The 18,730-nt window shown below is 43.7% G+C and overlaps 1 protein-coding gene across 1 annotated transcript in view; it reads right to left on the bottom strand.

The window, feature by feature from the left end:
- Nucleotides 1-666: 666 nt before the first annotated feature.
- The window catches only part of TBX15 (T-box transcription factor 15), a 90,832-nt gene continuing 72,768 nt past the window's right edge, over nt 667-18,730 (bottom strand). Inside the window, exons 7-8 of the mRNA XM_015648168.3 lie at nt 16,440-16,537; nt 667-3,030 (exon numbers count right to left, since the gene is read on the bottom strand). Coding sequence (XP_015503654.1) covers nt 2,246-3,030; nt 16,440-16,537 — 883 coding nt within the window. The 3' untranslated portion in view covers nt 667-2,245. The remainder of the gene's footprint in view (nt 3,031-16,439; nt 16,538-18,730) is intronic.

Here is an 18,730-nt window from a genome sequence, read left to right as displayed (position 1 = left end):
AAGGGTTTTAGAAAGGCTCTAATACTCCCTGGTCAAGATTAAACCAATAATTCATTATTAGGGGTAAACAAAAGACAACAAGGTGAAGGACAGATTGTCCCCATCCATAATCCCCCCTACCCTTCTCAGCAGCACCCAAGGCTAGACACAGCAAAAGCCAGAATACAGTCAGACAGGCACAGAACTGGGAATGGCACTGGTATATTTATCTTCCCTTGTAAAAACAAAAATAAAGAAATGCTTGCAGAATTGCTCTTTAAAAGTCTTTCTATCTTTCTGGTGCTTTTTCAGTTCAGGGGAAAAAAAAGTTTGTTGACACAAGGAAAGCTGTAAACTCTGCAGCCGTAATTTACAGACAGTTTTGAGGGGGCTTCAGCTTCCCCACAGCTTTTGGTGTTAATGTCTCAATCTCATATTAGAAATATAGTGCAAATAAAAACCTGACACATACTCTCAAACTACATTTTAAAAATATTTTTAAATGATAAATAAAATATATTGATATTTTAACTGTACTTTTGATTATTTTATTGTAATTTTGACTGAAATGAAAGTGAAGTGAAAAATTGTTCTGAAGAGCTTCTTCAATAACCAAAATAACAACTCCAGCTGTTTTCAAGACACACTTCCTGTGAGGAAAGCAACTAACAAATTCCAAGGACTCAATTTTTTAAATTTCTTGAGAAGACAGAATTTTTATTTTTATTGTAATATTGTCTGGACAATCTAGCACCATAACTTCACCCCCTCTGTTGTGCAAACACATGTGACAGTATTTTAAAAATGTCTGTCTCTAGAAAACCACTGAGGAAGCCTCACAAACAAAGAACACAGAGGGAACAATTGCAAAGATTTATTTAGCGCTTTCTGTGCTTGGCACTTAGAAACAGAGTTCCGTGCATAGGGCAAATCTTTATACAGCTTTTTCTTCATACATATTTTACATACCATTTTTATTGCCCTCTTTTATATTCATAATATTGAATACCCCACTAGGCATATAAATACATTTATCTACAACACCTCACAACAACTCTCAATAATATCTGTATTCTGTTACTTGGTATTTGCATTTTCACACAACTTAAATGCATAGCTTGCACCAAGCTACAATTGTTTTCTTATTTTTAAAGGATTTGAAGAGAAAAAAAAAAAAAGAAAAAAAAACCAAGAAAAAAAACAGAAAAGAAAGATGTTAAAAGGCAATGATCTATTTGGTTAAACAGAGACCATGTGGCAGGTGGAAGTTGGCAAATACTCAACCTCACTGTTTCTGAAATGCTAATGGTTTTCTATGGCAACTCTTGCATGCAAGGGCAGCTGCACTCCTGGAGAGCTGTCTTTTCTCACTGCTCTTCCCCATGAGCTCAGTCTGGACAGTTTCTTCCCACTGGGATGAGTGCTGTGGGAGACACATTCCCCACAAAGGCTGTCATCCATTCGGTTTTGCTGCATTACTTCCAGTCAAGTCAACAGGAGCTGAGCCCACTCCCACCATTCATCTTTCCAAAGTTCCATCCCCACTTCTGTCTGAGGCTCATTTGTGAGCTAAAAATATTCTTTCTCCTCTCTCTCCCATCTCCATCTGCAGGTTGGGTGCTGGTGAGCTCAGCCTTCATAAAGAAACAGCCAGTTGGGCAGAGCCGTGGTGAAAATTAGAAACTTCTTCCTCTTCAGAAGCTCCAGCCCAGCAGTGCCATTGCTGTGCTACAGTGGAATAAGGACCCATGGGCCTTGCTGGTTTCAGAAAAGGGCTGAGGCACTCTGGCAGTGAGAAACTGTCTGGGAAGGAGGAGGTCTTTAGAGCTATGGGCAGTGCAGCTTCAGAAGATGAAGCCCTGGGAGACTGCTCTTCTTCGACACTCGGAGAAGACAACACAAGGAATGGGTCCCTCCACACTGAAAGCTCACACTGCTTAAAGTTAATGCATGAACAGTAAATTCAGCTGCTTCTCTCCAGCTTCTCGTTGAAATCATGCCCTCCTCTCTGCAATGTCCAGAAAAAGCAGATGTTCCATACCAATCTAGAGGCGGCCCTGGGCTACAACAAGCTGCAATTGGCTGTCAGTCGAGGCTCTCCAGAAGGTTCTGGGGCACACACCTAGATGGCTTATGTTCTTGTTTATCGTTAAAATACTAGTTCCGCTATAAGTTTGAAGGCAAAAGAGTACTGGGATGGGTTCACCCATCCACTGGGAACGATGAAGGTCCAGCTGCCTTCGATGCCAAGGAGAGGCATGGCTTGTTAGACCATGTGCACAGACATCTGTGAGGAGGAGCCCTGAACAGCTCCGTACTGCCTGTTGTCACAGGCGGCGGCCGTCTGCTGGTTGCTGGAGGGAGGGCTGATCATGTGCATCCCGTGATCCATCCCAGTGGAAAGGTATTGCCTCTCTCCAAAGGCCCCGCTGGATGGGGAAGAGCAGAGTAAAGTGCTTTGGGAGGTGGTGAGTTTCTCTGGGCTCGCCGCCAGCCTGGGGGAAGCAGGGAAATTGTATCCGTAGAGGTTGTAGGGATTGTGCAGGGAGAAGGCATTGTAGGAGCTCTGCTGCATGTGGCCACCCCCAAACATGTGTGAAGAGGAGGAGGTGGAGGCAGGGCTGCCTGCTTGCATGACATACTGAAACTGGGAGCTGGGGAAAGATCCCAGCTGGCCACTGTACGCCTCCATCTTGCTGTTGCTGGGCAGGGAGGAAGGAGCCGGCATTCCTGAGATCAAGGAGGGAGTCCTCTGAGGCATGAAGGTTTCGGAGGGCTGCGAGGCAGAAGCGGTGCTGCTCTGCAGCCGGTTGTAGCCCCCGTCGCTCAGCCCTGGGTAGCTCTGCAGTGCTGCCATGTTGCTTCTGGCACAAGGAGGATAATCAGACAGGTTGAGGTTGCAAAGCTGACTCTCCCGGCAGCCAACATTGAAAGTGTTGGGGGCCAGATGGAAGGCTGGAGGAGAGCAGGATGGAGAGAGAAGGTGAGAAGAAGCGGATGGTGATGGGGTCCCCGTGCTGGAGGTGGTCGGGGACGTTCCTGTGCTGCCTCCTGCAAAAGAAAACACATGGGAGGATGTTCAGCACCCAGAACCACATCTGCAACATGAGATGGCCTCACTGAAAGCCAGCTTAGTTCAATAAAGAAGCAAGGCTGGTAAAATGGCCAGTGGAAAACTCAGCCTTTCTTGGCAAGAGTCCTCACTTTGTTAGTAGCATCCCTTGTTCTTTCCTTCTGCTTTTTTGTTAGGACTTTGTTTTTCAACAGATGTTTCATTCCCTTTTAAAATGGAAGAGGGAAGCAAGCCTGCCACAGAGTAACCAAAGGCATTGGGAAAAGCTGCGAGCAAGGATGGCTACATCAGTCTAGAGATCTGCCATTTCCAGGCAAGTTTGTCTAGGGGGAAAAAAAAAAAAGAGAAAGCAATTTCTCCTCTCTCCTGGTCTGCAGGAAGACCACCAGTCAGTGAACTGTATGGTCCCACTGCAAACTTCATCACCTTTATCTCTTTATCATCTGCTCAGGAGCTTGCAGTGGGAAGTGGCTGAAAGTGTTTTCTGCACCACTCAGCATTTTTGTCAGCTGGCTCATGGTGCAGTGGTGCTGATTCAAGCCAGGAGTAACACTAAAATGAAGGGACACAGTTTCAAGCTGTATCCTGCTCCATAGAGGGCAGAAAGGGAATGTGAATTTTCAGTTGTGTGCTTAAAATTTAAAAGGGATTCCATATGTTGTACCACTGACATTAACAAAATATTGATATATGTGCATGTCAGTAGTATCAGCACATTATACAATATTTATGCTATGAATGATGGAACTGACCATTCTGCACAGCAGGGATGTTCACATGTTCTGACCTGGGAAAATAATACTGTGTAATACTATCAAGAATGGTAGCAAATCAAAAGTAAGTGTTATGAAAAAGATGATAGCACAGTTTTGAGCTTAAGAAGTGATTATTTATAGTCAACATTCTGAATTGGAGGACGCTTCCTTGAAGAACTGGGAAAATCAGTTCTGTGCTTAAAAGAATTCCATTTTCAGATGTGAAACCTTTTATTTTCATTTTATTATTCTCTTTATGTGAAATGCCCTTTCTGCATTAGGGCAACCAGCACTGGAGACTTGTAAAAGGACCAAAGAAGTTCTGGTGAAAATATTTGACCAGGGAATACACAGACCCAGAGGAACTGGGAGGCAGCATTTCCAGCAAGGTAGAAGATTACAGATGAGAGGCAAAGGGACTTGAAAAGAGGCAAAGGGACTTAGTATTTGAATGAGCAGATGAAATTTCACCAAGGCAGAGACTGCACACAGAGGATCAAAAATAAGGGACAAGTTTTTTCTTGTATCACCTTATGGAAAAAAGTCCAGCAGGATTTTGAGACCAGTCTAGGTCTGCTGAAAAAAAATTAAAAAAGAATAAAAAAAAGGCAGTGTTGCTTGATGAAAAGAGAATAGGTGGTGCTAGTGGTTAAAAGATGCACTAGAAAGATGTTTTCTGTGTCAGTATATGATGTGAGAATGAAAGCAAGATTATATCTGACTTTCTGGCACATCTAGTGTGAAACAGAATGGGTAGTAAAAATGTAATGTTAAGACAATTAATAATAATTGTGATTTTCTTAATTTAACTTTCTTTTGAACCCAGATTCAGAAAAATGAAGGAAAACTGCACTGGATAAGCACAGCCTGGAGTGATTGCTGCTGACCCAGGAAACACTAACAAAAGGCAAATTTCTGTGTTGCGAAGTCAAAGCAGGCATTCCCATTACCAGCAATGGGGAGGAATGCTTACCAGTTATTGCTGAGCTACTGACTCCTTTTGTCATTCATCCAGAAGCATAAAAGAGAAGCATTGCATCAAATTTCCATTAAAGCAGCTGAGAGAAATTGAATTTTCAAATGCCACCATGGACTCTGCATTCACTTCTTGACAATACTGAAATGCTCAAACTTGCTCACATATTTTAGCTCCAGAGTTCAAAGGCTTGTTGTGTAAGTTTCTAATTTAGCATTTATTTTAAAGGCTACACTTCCCTGGTTTGTTTAATGTCTCTGTCAGACAACCTCGAGCTATTTTGGCTGTGGTAGGTAAAGATGGTACCTCCTCCAGCCTTTCTCCCTGTCTCTCTGTTAAGGTTGTCAATACTGCAGCAGGGCCAGCAGAAGGGAAGGTTGGTTTCTGTACAAGTAGTTCCATTGCAGACTGTTTTAGTTCAAATTGCTGATGAAGGTGAGACTGAACACAACCACAGATACTATTTTTTGTTATCCCTGCTGTAAAGAGCACAACCTCTAACAGGGAGAACAGGCAGACAGCTGAACTCATGTATCATCTTGCAGTTATCCAAGCCTAAAATATGGAGGGCAAATAATCACAAAACAAATACAGCACAAAGTGAGATGTATTTAACCCACAGTAATCCTGCTTTTTACTCTTTACACCATTTATTTCATGAACAAACTGCAGCGAGTCCCTTGCTGACAGTGCCTGGAGAATAAGTAAAAATGCTTATGCATATATGTATGAGTATTTAATTATCTGATTGAAATAGAATACATAGAATAAGTTACTAAATACAATGTCTTAATTTCAGTCTTCCTTTGCCCCAGAGTTAAACTCCATCAACTCAGCAGGAGAAAATTGTACACACCAGTTACCTCAGGAATTAGATTTTATTCTGCCGAGAAGCAACGATACAGTTGTACCCATAACTGATGCTTTGGCTACACAAAGAGTAAGTTTTGCTTGATAGTAGTTTCAAGGGTTGCTTAAAAACTGAGAACTGCACATTTCAGGTCACCTACATAGAGGGATTGAGTGATGCAGCTTTGAATAATCCCTTTTTGCAGGCCAACAGGAAAACCCTGAAGTGACAACACAACAGTTAGGAAACAGAGTAAAAAATACTTCTCTTTTTCTCTGTAACTTCAAAATGATGAGGAGGTAGGACATCTATCAAGGGGAGCAAATACCAAACTGACAACTCTCTTTCAAGAATGCTTTGCTACCAATGCCAACCACAAGCACAGGACACACCAAGGACACACCACACTTCTGCTGCAATGGAGCATAATGCAAAAGCAGGAAGTTCCTGATAATTTGCAGAGTAATCTTTACACCTTTAAGTGGAACAGGAAATAATTCAAAGCAAGGCCTGTCTCAGCTCATTCTCTTTGGACCAGCTCCGCTCTGCTCTGAAGGACATTTCTTAGCCATCTTTGCTGGCAGTATGGGCCAAACACAACCTGGACTTTTGTGGAGTTATTACTTGGTCTGTAGTTGTTACAAAGTCAGCCAAATCTCCCTAGAGATGGCAGCAAGCCCAGGAAATATATCCACACCATACCACAGTCTTGGATACACAGATGTGTGTGTCATTTTAATGGAAGGCATGGATACAAACCAATCTAGTTAAACTGATACACAAAACTACCTTAGGTCTGGCTTAAGTCAACTGAAACCACATTTAAGCAAGAATAAAATTAGTCCCTCAATAATTGTCCTCTGTTCCTTTTGTCTACCAACCATTTCCCTGGAAATAGTTGCCAACACCACAATAATTTGCCAGCAATGTCACAGTACCTCTCACCTCCACACTTACCATGATTACAGAGTGATTAATTACTATATTGAGCAGCTCCCAGAAGATAATTTTTTGGCTCTGCAGATATTGGTCTCACATATGTGCAGTTATCGAGTCACATTTGTATAAAATAGAAGGCTCAGAATTTCAAAGCCCCCTCCTTTGTATCTGAATCCTGCCCCACATGGCAGGTGAAAGTGCCTGTCCTCACAGTGTCCTGCTGTTCTGTCCAGGGCTTAGCCAAAGAAATGCTGTCATCCTGAAAGGAGCTTGTTCTCTGGGCATACAAGTAATAACCAAGTTCACCATATCAAAAGGACAGAGGCATTTTCAAAGAGGGGAACTGGAGAACGATCAAGTGCAAGGGAAGTCAAAATTTGCAAACTGGGACGGAGAAGTAGGAAAAAAGAAGAATGAAATCATGGTGGAAGACGGGGAGACCATGAAAAAAGGGTGGGATAGAAAGGCAAACCTTCCTCTTCTTGTCAGTGTTTCCTCTTGTGACACCAAATAGAAATGCTGTCTGTGCACCAGTGTCAGATACATGCCCAAAAGGCTTAGAGAAGAAATTACAGCTTTTCCTCTGGTATCAACAAGAAGGCCATTAAATTGTCATCTTAAGTAGCTTATGACTGGTATTTCCTTCCTGCCACATGTGTCCATCTAAGCCTCAGTAATGGTGCTGACTTCCTGTATGTTCCAAATAAACCCTTGCTTTTGCTTTTACCTAGAGCTTGTGCTAAGGACAATTGCAGGGCAAACTGCAGCCCAAACATACACAGTCCATGGGTATGATGTGTCTTAAAATGAGGGATTGGAATATTCTGGAATCATTCAGCATGCCAAGGCAACCGAAATGCTACAGGGACCTCTTCCACAGAAGGCAGGTCATGTAGAGTGTAGATGGAAAGCACATCTGCCAGCAGCCAGCATTAGCCAAAGGAGCTTTCTGGCAGCAGCAAAATAGTGGGGAGAGCATCAGTGCCAAGGGAGTCTGAGGCAATTGTGCATGGAAAATTTTCTGGGATCTCTCTTATAAATGACACCATACTATTCACTTGACCCACAACTTATCCAACCTCCTTTATCTGAAAGGTACACATAAATCAAACTTTGGACTCCACTGCAGTATATTTTCCAGGCTAATGTTTCCAGGCATTGGATGCTACCATCACCTGCAGTGCCTCCGTACAAACCTCTTGGTCCTTGAAGTCCTTGCTCAGTGCAGAGCTGCCGTCAGCACAACATACCTGAGCGTGAATGCCATATCCTGTGCAATGGCAGTCTCACCAGACAGACAAGAGCTTTAGAGAAGTTTGGGAAACTTGGTAACAGCCTGCAGTTCTCAGCATGGCTGGTGTCACACACGGGTGACCTGGTATTCACTGTCACATTGCAACAGATGTGGCTGCATGTCCTCGAGTTAGTGCCTTACTTTCTAACAAGGACGGGAACAGCAAGAGGGTTTGTCTTAATATTTTAGGTTTTGGTGGGTCAGGCAGCACAAAGTTATTCTTTGAGTGCAAGTGCTTCTCAGAGCTGGAACTCACACTTACAAGCCAGTTTAGCTGTTGGCCAGACACAAACCACGGGGTCAGCATGGCCAGCCCTGGAAGCCATGTGGAGCCCACAGGACAGAGTCCAGCCCACAGCCTCAGCCAGGCCATCTCCTTCCACCTCCACATGTGAACAGGACCTGATTGAGAGGTGCACAACCTCACCCATTCATGTCCTGGTGGAGCAACAGCCCTTCTTCTGACACCTGCCCAAGATGTTGGCATCTTCATCATGTGATAGACATGTGTCCTAGCACCTCGGGGTGCAGGAAAAAGGGGCTGTGGCCACTAGTCATTCTCCTGGCTCACAACTCTCCTCCTGGCACTTAACTTGAGGAAATAAGCCGTCCTGAGAGATAGTTTATATTCACATGGGCACAGAGCCATGATAATGTAACTCTCCAGCTTTCCAAATGGAGCTGGCCAGGAGCTGGCATGTGTCTGGCCAGCAAGGAGCACAGAGGAGCCTGTCCATGCAGATGTACTCCAGGTCATTTCTGAAAGGTCTGGGTTTTGTGAGGACTCTACAGTCTTGGACATATATGTACAGGGTCTTCTAAAGCATGGGAAAGAGCAGTTCTTACCAGTGTTTTGCAGTGTTCTATCCTCGGATACAACAGTAAATGTAATGGCATATAAGCAGGAAAACAAAACTGAACAAAAAGGTAAATCCCATTTCCATTCAGTGCAAGAGTACACACATGCACACTAAGTATGGCATATGAAATGTACTCTCTGCCTTCCAAGTTACTTCACCTTTAGTCACAGAATAAAATTTAAATTTGTTAATTGCCCAAGGATAGGAATCCAAGGGAGTAATGAGGCCAGGAGGGAGGGTTTGTGCAGATTGCCAGGTGGTCTGACTGATAGATTATGAGGCCAGAGTGTGCCACTGTAACTATCCGATCTCATGTCCTTTTGGAGCCAGGCGTAGCACAAACCTGGATCCATTTCTGCTTCAAGCAGCACATGCCTCAGTCCTGCTTGATGTCTTCAGACATCTGAATGCCACAATATCAGGTGTCACTTCTGCTCTCACCTACCATGGCAACTTTTTCCTTGCAAGTACAACTGGCAGCCCAAGGTCTCTGCTCTCATTCCTAGCTTTCCAAAATTCAAACCTAAAACCTTCAGAAGGACTGGAAGATTCACCGTTACTACCCCTCTGAGTTCCCTCTTCACCACCTTGGAAAACTAAATAGCTTTGATGCTTGTTCCTTGTCTTCTCACTAAGAAAGTGCAGGGCCACCTGGTCTGTGACATGCTGGACTCTCTCTTCCCTCCTTCCCTATTTTTAGGAATGAAAACTTCCCACTTCCATGGGAATGAGAGCCATTTCTCTCTTCACAGAGTGTAGCTGCCTTTTTTCTCTCTAGAGCCCTTGGCCAATTATCAAATTATGAATCCGCTGGTAAAATCTTTAAAAGGCCCAAATGAGACTCAAAACCTATTGCGTGCCAAGTTGCTGGGTTGTAAAGGAAACATAAAGAGTGCTTTGTAGTTCTTTGGGATACAGCTCACAGAGTACATTAAAAAAAAAAGATAATTACAGCAATAGATTTAAGGGGGAAAGTATGTACTGTATGGCACAAAAGTGAGGAATAACAGGAAATTTTGTTTAAGGTTAGCAAATTATAGAGAAGTACTTTTTTAATAAATTTGCCTCAAACTACAAGAATCATTGGAATTAATGGTAGATCTAGAACAACTCAGAATAACACTTTACTTCCCTTTACATCTTACAAATTTCTGCAAGGCAAACTGAGCAGGCAGAAAGTTAGAGATAAAACTTGCTTCGGTCATCCTCCAAGATAAAATGTTTTCAAGATCTAATGGTAAAAACCAACCTTTTTTTTCTAATGTGGACAAAAAATATGATTCAGGATATGTGATTTCCATTCCCATCCATATCCAGAGCACCAGCTGAGGAAAAACATCAAAGTACTGTGGCAAGTTCAAGGAAAAGGTAATTTTCTAGTAATAAGAAAATTATGTACTACTCTTAGGAGACTGCAGATTTTAAAAGTATCATTCCCCACCTCTAGTCATTCATGTGAAATCTGATCACCACTCATCAGGTAACAGAGACTTAGGCTTCAGTCACTGGAACTCAGGGTAAACACCTTTGGAGTAACAGAGCACTTCAGGCTTCTTTCAGGTCATCAGGAAGCAGCACAGACTTTGACTTCCACTTTTCTGTGTCACATCTGGGAGGGCATTTTAATTTCCAGTGAAGAAACTTTTGTTTTGTTGCCCTTTCTCTAAAAGAAAACTGCAGCTCAACCTAGAAGAAGCTGGAACAGTTTGTTCCCTGGTGCTTTGTTTAAATGAGGCAATCTATGAGCCATTTGAAGCATGCAGCAGAAACCATCACTTGATCCCAATAGCTGTGGCAACAGCTTCTCTGTTTCCAATCTTCTCTTCAAGGTCAAAAGAATCAAGCAGATAATTGAGTCCACACCCAGCTATCTGACCTCTGCCAGTAGCCTAGACTGTTTACAATTGTTTTCAAAAGGGAAGCAGCATCCAGATTATCCTGGTGGCATTGCTGACAGAACTGACGGCTACCTTTGGGAGGCAAGGGACCAGTCAGATGAATTTGTAGGTGGTTCAACCTCCCTGGGCAAAAGCAGCTCCACTCTTTTGGGAGACGCTGATTTGGGGATCTAGGATATCAGATAAAGCTGAAAGGATCTTAGCAGTTATTTCCTTCTTCCTGCCTCCAGGCACCTGTGCTGCCTTCTGATGAAGTTCTGGAGGGCTCAGTCTTCCTTCCACTTGACACCACTACACATTTGTGTATTCAGGGTTTTGTTTTCATATGGGTGCATCAGAGCAGCTCTTCCATGGGGGAAGAGTATTATACTGAATAAGTTACAGGCAGAACAGACAAACTTTGGCAAGACAGAAGTGATGCCTGCCCAGAAAGGGTAATGTTTACAGACAGAGAAGCTGGAAAAGCAGCAACACCTCAGCTCGGGGTATCTGTCTGGCATCTGCTGATAGCCCCTGCAGACTTAGGGTCTGTCTGGAAACATCATTACTGCAAGAAAACATTGTTCATTTCCAGCCATAAATGAGAAGTTGGAATCTCTTCCACACCTAGGGGAGGGAGCTTTTTGTGCCTGTCCTTTCGACACAAGACTGCAGAGTTAGGATAATACCCTCTCAGAAGGAGAGAGCAGGACCTGTACTCAATCAGTTTGTACATGCATGCTGCTCTAGAGACAGCACCAGCTGTCTTACAGCAAGGAACACACCCCTATTCCCTCCAGAACCCTTGCTAATCTCAAGAACCATTAATGCCAGTTTTTCAGACCCTCTGAGAGGTGGACTCTCTAGTCTCTGCCTCCAGTCCAAGATCAATGCAGATGCTCAAGCTGATAAAGAAGGGGTAAAATCTACTGTGTCTACCCTTTGGTGGAGTTCCTGGCAAAAGCTCTTATTCAAGGAAAGAGCCCATTTGAAAGGAAAGCTGCCTTCAGAGCTGACCAGTCAAGTTCAAGATGTTTGACTCTTGTGGATTTGGTATGCATGTGTCAAAACAGCAATTTAATGACGAAGGGAATTTTTATGTGCTGCAAGCCTAGTGATAGATCATAGCATGTGACTCAACTTGGTCCTGAAATTCTGCTTCAGAGGTGCTGCTTCCTACCAGCTGCAAGGGTACCTTTGATTTCACTCCTTGATAAGTCATCAGCTTTTGTAGGAGGGATTAGATACTGATCACTCTTCTAATATTGCCCCAGTGCGTTTTTAGTCTCTATGTTCTCGCAAAACTTACAGTCACTGATAGTGATCTGCTCATCACAAGATCCTGTGGGAAACTGGATATCACAAATGAGCCAGCAATAGCTCTTTTTACTCTTAGTGACATAATGCAGAGTTACTGGAACTCTGATTTTCTTTCTCCCTCTCCCTCTTTTTTCTTTTTATGTTCCCTTTTAAAATCAAGAAACTGAGCCACAAATTTTTAATAATGAGAATCTGGATGAGGTTCAATCTAAATTTTGAAAATATATTCCAATTAAAGACTTTAATAGAGTCTTGGCTTTCCGCACGTCTCACTGCCATATGCATTCAATAACCCCAAGCCTCCTTTCTCACTAGCAGCACAGACTGCAATGTGGGTGATACCACTCCCCAGAAGGTCCCCTGCTCCTGGATTCCCATTTTTGGAGCATTTCGTGCAAAGGTTTTTCTCGGGGGAGAGTTCTTTCTTTCAAAACTGGCTGCAGATCTGCTGTGATTGCTGTCCAGCGTGGTGTTCACTCTTGCGAAGCTGCAGATACTTTTGGATTATGCACTCCAAAAGAGAGGTTTTGTTCTCAAGCCAGGGGATTTCACTAACAGAAGCAGCATGTTCTTTCCCTTGATAGGACAACATGGTGACCACTCAGGTCACAGACCTGCAGGGACTTGTTGATGTGCTGCCCTTCAATGGGAACATGTGCAACTCAAGCTCATGGACCATGAGATTCAGCTGCACCAGGCATCTGCAGCTGGGTGCGACATCAAACTCTCCAGTTTGCGTGCCAGCTGAAACCTATCATTGTGCAGATTAGAAAGTTATTCAATCCCTGCATGAAACAGCTGCATCCAGCACACCAAGTATCGATTTTGGTGTGTCGGTGTAGCCCTTGCTCCACATAAAGCTTGGGCCAAACAAATGAGCAAATCACTAGGATGCAGGTCGAATGGCACAAAGGATAATGTGGAAAAAATTGTAATGTCTTTAGATAATTGTATCACATGGATTTGTCTGGAATACTCTGTGCAGACTTGTGTTTAAAGAAATGATTAAGAACCTGGAAAAGTTCCCACTAAAAGAGAAATTAAACAATTGGTGCTATTCACTTTGAGAGGCACAGAAGGGGGAGATAAAAACCTGTAAAACAATTGAATGTATGAAGAAGGTGGGTGAGGAGAAATTTGTTCTTAGCTCTTAACACCCCACAAAACGGGATAAACATTTAGTTAGAGCAGAAAACTTAAAGTCTCTTGACTGAAGCCTGTTTGCATGCTTGCAGGTTGCCAAGCAATCTCTATTGCCCTTGCTACCTTTGTCCCCATCACTACTGACAGTATATATACTTTGCAATATTTTCAGGATTTGTACCTCTTAGGAACTGCATTAATTCGTTTAGCTCTGGATAAATTAGTGCTGGAACCAGACTCTGCAGAGTAATACTGGGATTGTCCTTACGGGAGCTATCAGCTTTGAGATCAGACAGCTCCTCATTTTAGAATACACGCTAACTTTTCCAAACTGGCACATATGGCAGTAAATTAAACGCTCTCCAAAAAAATCATCACATCTATACAGTTATTTTTAGCAGTCAAATCTCTAATCTGGCCAAATAATTCAGTTGGATTTGATAGACAAAAATATCTTGGAAAAGTCAGGTAGCACTTTTATTAAATGAAAAATATTACCAAGTAACAAAAGAAAAGCTAAAAATCTATAGAAATCCATAACACAGAAAAAATTAGCTTGAAAGCAAGGAAGACACCATATTTATGTTGCTGATGCTGTTTCTGATAACAGAAAATGTTATTTTTCCTATTACAGTAGGATGGATCCTATTTGTCTCTAGCAAATCAAAACTGAATTCCACATTTCCTACAGGGAAACAGTTACAGCACATCCTTAAACTTCCTGTAACTGGAACCTACTCTATTTTTTCCTATCACCAGAGAAAGAATCTTAATTTAGTACTATTTTCTCTCTCCTCACAGGCTGGACAACCATGGCCTGCTCCTCATCAGTCCTAGGCACGTGGCCACTCTTGCTGCCCTCATCTTGTCTCTTTGCAGTAAGAATTCACTCCTCCTCTTTAGCTGCAGTGGACACATCTACTCCCAAAAGTCTCCTGTAGCACCCCATGCAATTTCCCAACAAACATTTCAGGGGATAAAAGGAAAGCTTGCATTTCCTCAAATGTTTATTCAGAAATGTCACATATTCACCCAGCTTTGACGAAACCAGCAGGATCTAGAATTAAAGTATCAGTTTATCAAAAAAACACCAAAAACCAAAAAATCTGAAAGATTCTAATTCATAAATATGCAAGGATATGAGATGACACCATGCAGCTCAGAGCACCGAAGCTCCAGATGGGGGAGAAGAGGAAACTCTGGGGCAAGTCACGTCCATGTAAAGTCTCAGAGGATCTGAGGTTCAATAGCTTATGCTGATTTCAGCTCTTACACAGCAGTGATTTACTCACCTGTCACCCAGTTCATGTGCTTGAAAGCAAGGAGACAAAGAGGTGTGAGCATGATATATCCTCATTGTCTTACATTTGGAGGGAGGAATGACATGTGGCTTAAAGCCACCTCAGCATTTTTTGCTCTTTTGTGCCAGCCGTTCCAAGGACCCCATACCAGCATGTTTGTCCTTGCCTTTGGGGGCTGTCCCAGCAGCCAGAAATTAAAATAGAGCATGTTTGTACCTTAGCTTTGCACCTATTTTTGAGTCCAGGGGTCAGCTTGTTACAGCAATTACTGGAGAGATGAACAGTATTATTATTATTATTTCACATGGCTCAATGCAGAGCTCAAAAACCCTTTTGTAATGAATTGTTAGGTTTTGAGATCAACCTGTGAGCACAGCTACAGTTAAGGGATGCCCTGGGCTTTATTGTCTCTGGTGCAGTGGTGGTGGTCTGCACAGGTCCTGTGGGTTACAGGGTATGCTTCCTGGCTTGCTTCCTGGTTTTTCAGCTGCCAAACTATACTATAACAAGCTAAAAATACATTAAATATTTTCCTTTCCTAATATTACCTTACCACGTAAGCAATAGTTGGACTTGCCACTAGGATGTTATCTGATAACTGAGGGGAGGGAGGCAGGCGAGCCCGAGCAGGGGGTGAGACATTGGAGAGAGGCTGCTTCAGTGACTGTGACCAGGAGGAGAGGCTGTTATGTTTCTATTTAGGTGGGTGATGAAAACATTTCTAAATCCCTGCTTTAACCCATCTCTGACCACGTTCCCCAGCGCGAGTGCTCCTCAACACAAGACCCTGAGCTTGTGCAAAATCTCTCCTGCCCCATCCGTGGTATTCAAGAAGAGTTGGGTGGTCAGGTGAAGACCATGCATGGGGAGTCTAACAGAGCTGGCTGGAGTGTGCTCTGTCCTACTCCTGTCCTGTGCCATCAGAAAAATTCTTTAGCAGGTGACCTGGGCCCTGGGGTGTTGCATGTGGAGCTGGCATGGGGGAGAGTCAACAAAGAAGAAGAGATTCCTCTGCTGGACACCCTTCTGATTCTGTTTTGATGATGGGCAGCCCCAACAGCCAACCCAACCACTGCTTCCCTGCATCTGGAGGAGAACACACCATCCCCAGGCGGATTCAAGATCTGGAAGAAAGTTTTGGGGCTGATGTCAAGCTTGAATGTGAGAGGTTTGAATGTGAGTATCTGCTACACAGGGCAGACATTTGGTTTTGATTGTATAACTTTGCTGGTGTCACATTTGAACACCATTTTGAATTATTTCTTTTCTTGCATGTACATTGGAATAAATAAAAAAAAAAAGTATCAGGCTGCTGCCTTGATATCTCTTTCTCAGTGCTCACTGTTTTTAACTAGAAATAGCTGCACTAAAGTGAATGGGAAAGACCTACCACTGCAAAAAGGAAAATAGCAACATGGCCTGAAACTAGAGATGAAAGCCCTACTTAACAAACAAGATATGCAAAGGGCAGAAGCTATGAAAAGACACAGCATGAACACTTGGCCTATCCAATAATTCCTCCCAGATTCTTACCAGCAGAAAGTGTCTCCAGCGAGGCCACTGGGTTTTGAAATCAAGGTAGCATGACCCCAAAAGGAGACACATTCTTAGTCTCCTAAAACTTCCAGAGGGCAAACCCCCCCTTCCCCTTGTGTTTGCATACAAATGGCAAATGTAAACTGTAAATGGAGAACAGTGTGTCTGACATGGCTGAGCATTTCCTCAGCCTTTCTGTGCTCTCTTCACATTTAACTCATGCTGTGTACTTGGGCTGGTTTGCCCAACCCTACAATCCTTCCTTCTCCTCCTTCTAGCTCTTAGGACTCCAGTTCTAGGGAGACCAGGGAACCCAAGCAGTTCCATTGCATCTCATAAGTCATGGCCTGCCCACTGTTCCCATCCCCCTCTCTGCTCTGTGTCCTCTGGCTTCAGCCAAGAGCTCAACAATGTGTGTGGCATCCCCATTCCAGTCACTGGACACACAGCAAAGTGCATATGCATTTCTTTTGCTGCTTTTATGCCCTCTTCTCCTGCTCTTTCTACAGGTCTTTGCAATCTCTTTGTTTGCTCACCTTGCTGCTTCTGCATGGTGGTGAAATCTTCAAAGGTGAGAGTGCGCACGGGGGGCCTCCAGAAGGCGTAGGTCTCCATGATGGCCTCCAGCCCCGTCCTGTGGAAAGGAAAGGAAACAAGGAGTGAATAAGAACATCAGTCAGCTGGGGAATACAGGCACTGAGGAAAGAAGGCTCTGATCATCTTGGCAGGCTGCCAGTGGCCACTGAAAGGTCACCATGGCATCTGTGAATTGCTCAAATGAGCCTTCCTGCACAGGTGCTGACCACAAGAGTAAAATGAAATTTCCCCAGCCCAGGATTTCAAAAGCTCCTAACAGTCTCTCAATGCCTTTTTCCTTTCTAGCAAGAATCTCAAGCCTTCTGTCTGCTTTTCAGGGGACACACACCTTTCAGCTCCTCAAGGCATACTCAATTTGTCATTGAGTGACCCTTCACACTTTTTGGCTGCCATGCAAATAAAGGAGGCCTGGGATTCAGTCTACAGAATCAGAGAGATTTTGAGAATTGCCTTTCCCTGTCACTTCACAGTTCTGGACACTGTTCCAAAGTGCTCCAAGAAGCCATCAAAAAGGGAATCTTCTTGGTTTTGGACTTTGACTAGAAATGCATAAGATGCTCTTTCTAAAAGATCAGTGTTATATCTGCTTTGGGTCCCTAACTCACCACAAAGACAAATCAAAGAGAAAAAGCCAGAAAGTGGGTGAAAATTTTTCTTTCTGAAGGGCTGGGGTCTCAGATTTGTTCTTGTCACCACAAACTCCTAGCTCTGCTGGAAGTCTCTTAGCACCACGGGCTCAGTGATGACATAGGAGTATTATCAAACCCACTGGAGTTCCTTCCCAAGAAAAGTTCTCCTCAGTGGAAGCTGCACACCACTCTGTTCCCCATTCCTCACCTTCCCCTGCCTGTTTTCCCACAGTAGGTTACAGCCCTTGCACTGACTGAATACCAGTAGAGATTCTTCATCAAATGTGAGAACATATCCCCTTTCAATGCAAAAGGCACAACATCCCCAGAGCCTCTCATCAGATGTTGAGCTGACACTGGAGCTGCCTTTTGCTTCTGAAAATGTCTTTCTGCACGTGCCTCCACTCACTCAGTTAACTTTCCAAAGTCTCCCCGGAAGCTTGGATGCTTTAAATACATTGGAGTTGGCAAACCAAACTCTGTATTTTAAGAGGAGGTTTAGAAGAGAGGTTGTTGCATGGTGTTTATTAGCTGCTAAGCTGTTAGAAGTAGAAACAGAAGACATCTCTGCATAGCAGTCTCACACTAGTGCTGAGCACATTACAACAAAACTATTTGGTTAATACAGTGGCCTCTGCCAGCTCATGGAGCTCAGAGGCAACAAGGCAGAGCAGAATTTGAACCCATCAGCTAAGCTGGGCTCTGTCTGCAAAAGCTGCCCTTTGAGTACCAGTACCACCCCCGGGATTTCCTCTGCTCCCTGTGTGTGAAAGTCACACGTGTTCAGACTCCATCTGCTTCTCGAGACACACAGCCAGGAAGAGAATGGTGCCTTTTTTGCAGCCTCCTGAAACCATCTCCTGCCCCAAACACTGAGGGAAGACTTTCTGATTCTGTATATCCAGGGGGCATAAAATGCCCTGAGCGAGTTGCAATGCAACCAGACCTGCTGTTGAAAGGACCTGCCTTGGTGATTAGGACCACGTCATATATCAGAAATGCAGACTGAAAGTTCCAGCTGTGCTACTCCAGCTGCTCTGTGTCTGCCACAGGATCGTATGGGGAAGCAGGGAGGCCAGCTTACTGAAATCAGTGGGCACACAGGCTGGCTCAGTCATCAGATCCCCAGGCACACAACCCCAATCTGCACCAGCACTGGGCTTCTAGCTCTGGTCTCACAACTCCCTTCCAGTAAAATCCAGTCCCTAATGAGAGGTGGCTCATGGAGACACTAAAAGCAGACTAAAGCTATTACCCCAGCCCCTCCCTGGAGCCTACATCATTATCAGCTCAGCAATTGACTCACTATCCAAAGTTTCTAGTTCTCTATCCAACAGTTTCCCCTGTAACAATACAGTTCTCACAGGCACCATGTAATTTCTACTAATAAAAGAAAAGGGAAAAAAAAAAAAAAAAAAGAGAATAGCCAGGCCATAATAAAAAGAATAAAAATTTAACCAGTTAATCAGGAATAATATATTGCTTTCAAGGACTGGACCTGACTGTGTCCGTGAGCTGATAGAGGGTAAACGGCAGCACTGAGAGTGCCAGAGCAGCTTGTAAAGCTGCTCTATTCCTGCCCTGTGTGTCAGGGAAAGGAA

The sequence above is a fragment of the Parus major genome, chromosome 1 (assembly GCF_001522545.3).
Source record: "Parus major isolate Abel chromosome 1, Parus_major1.1, whole genome shotgun sequence".
In the NCBI taxonomy this organism is placed as follows: domain Eukaryota; kingdom Metazoa; phylum Chordata; class Aves; order Passeriformes; family Paridae; genus Parus; species Parus major.
This window is presented reverse-complemented; position numbering and strand designations above follow the sequence as displayed.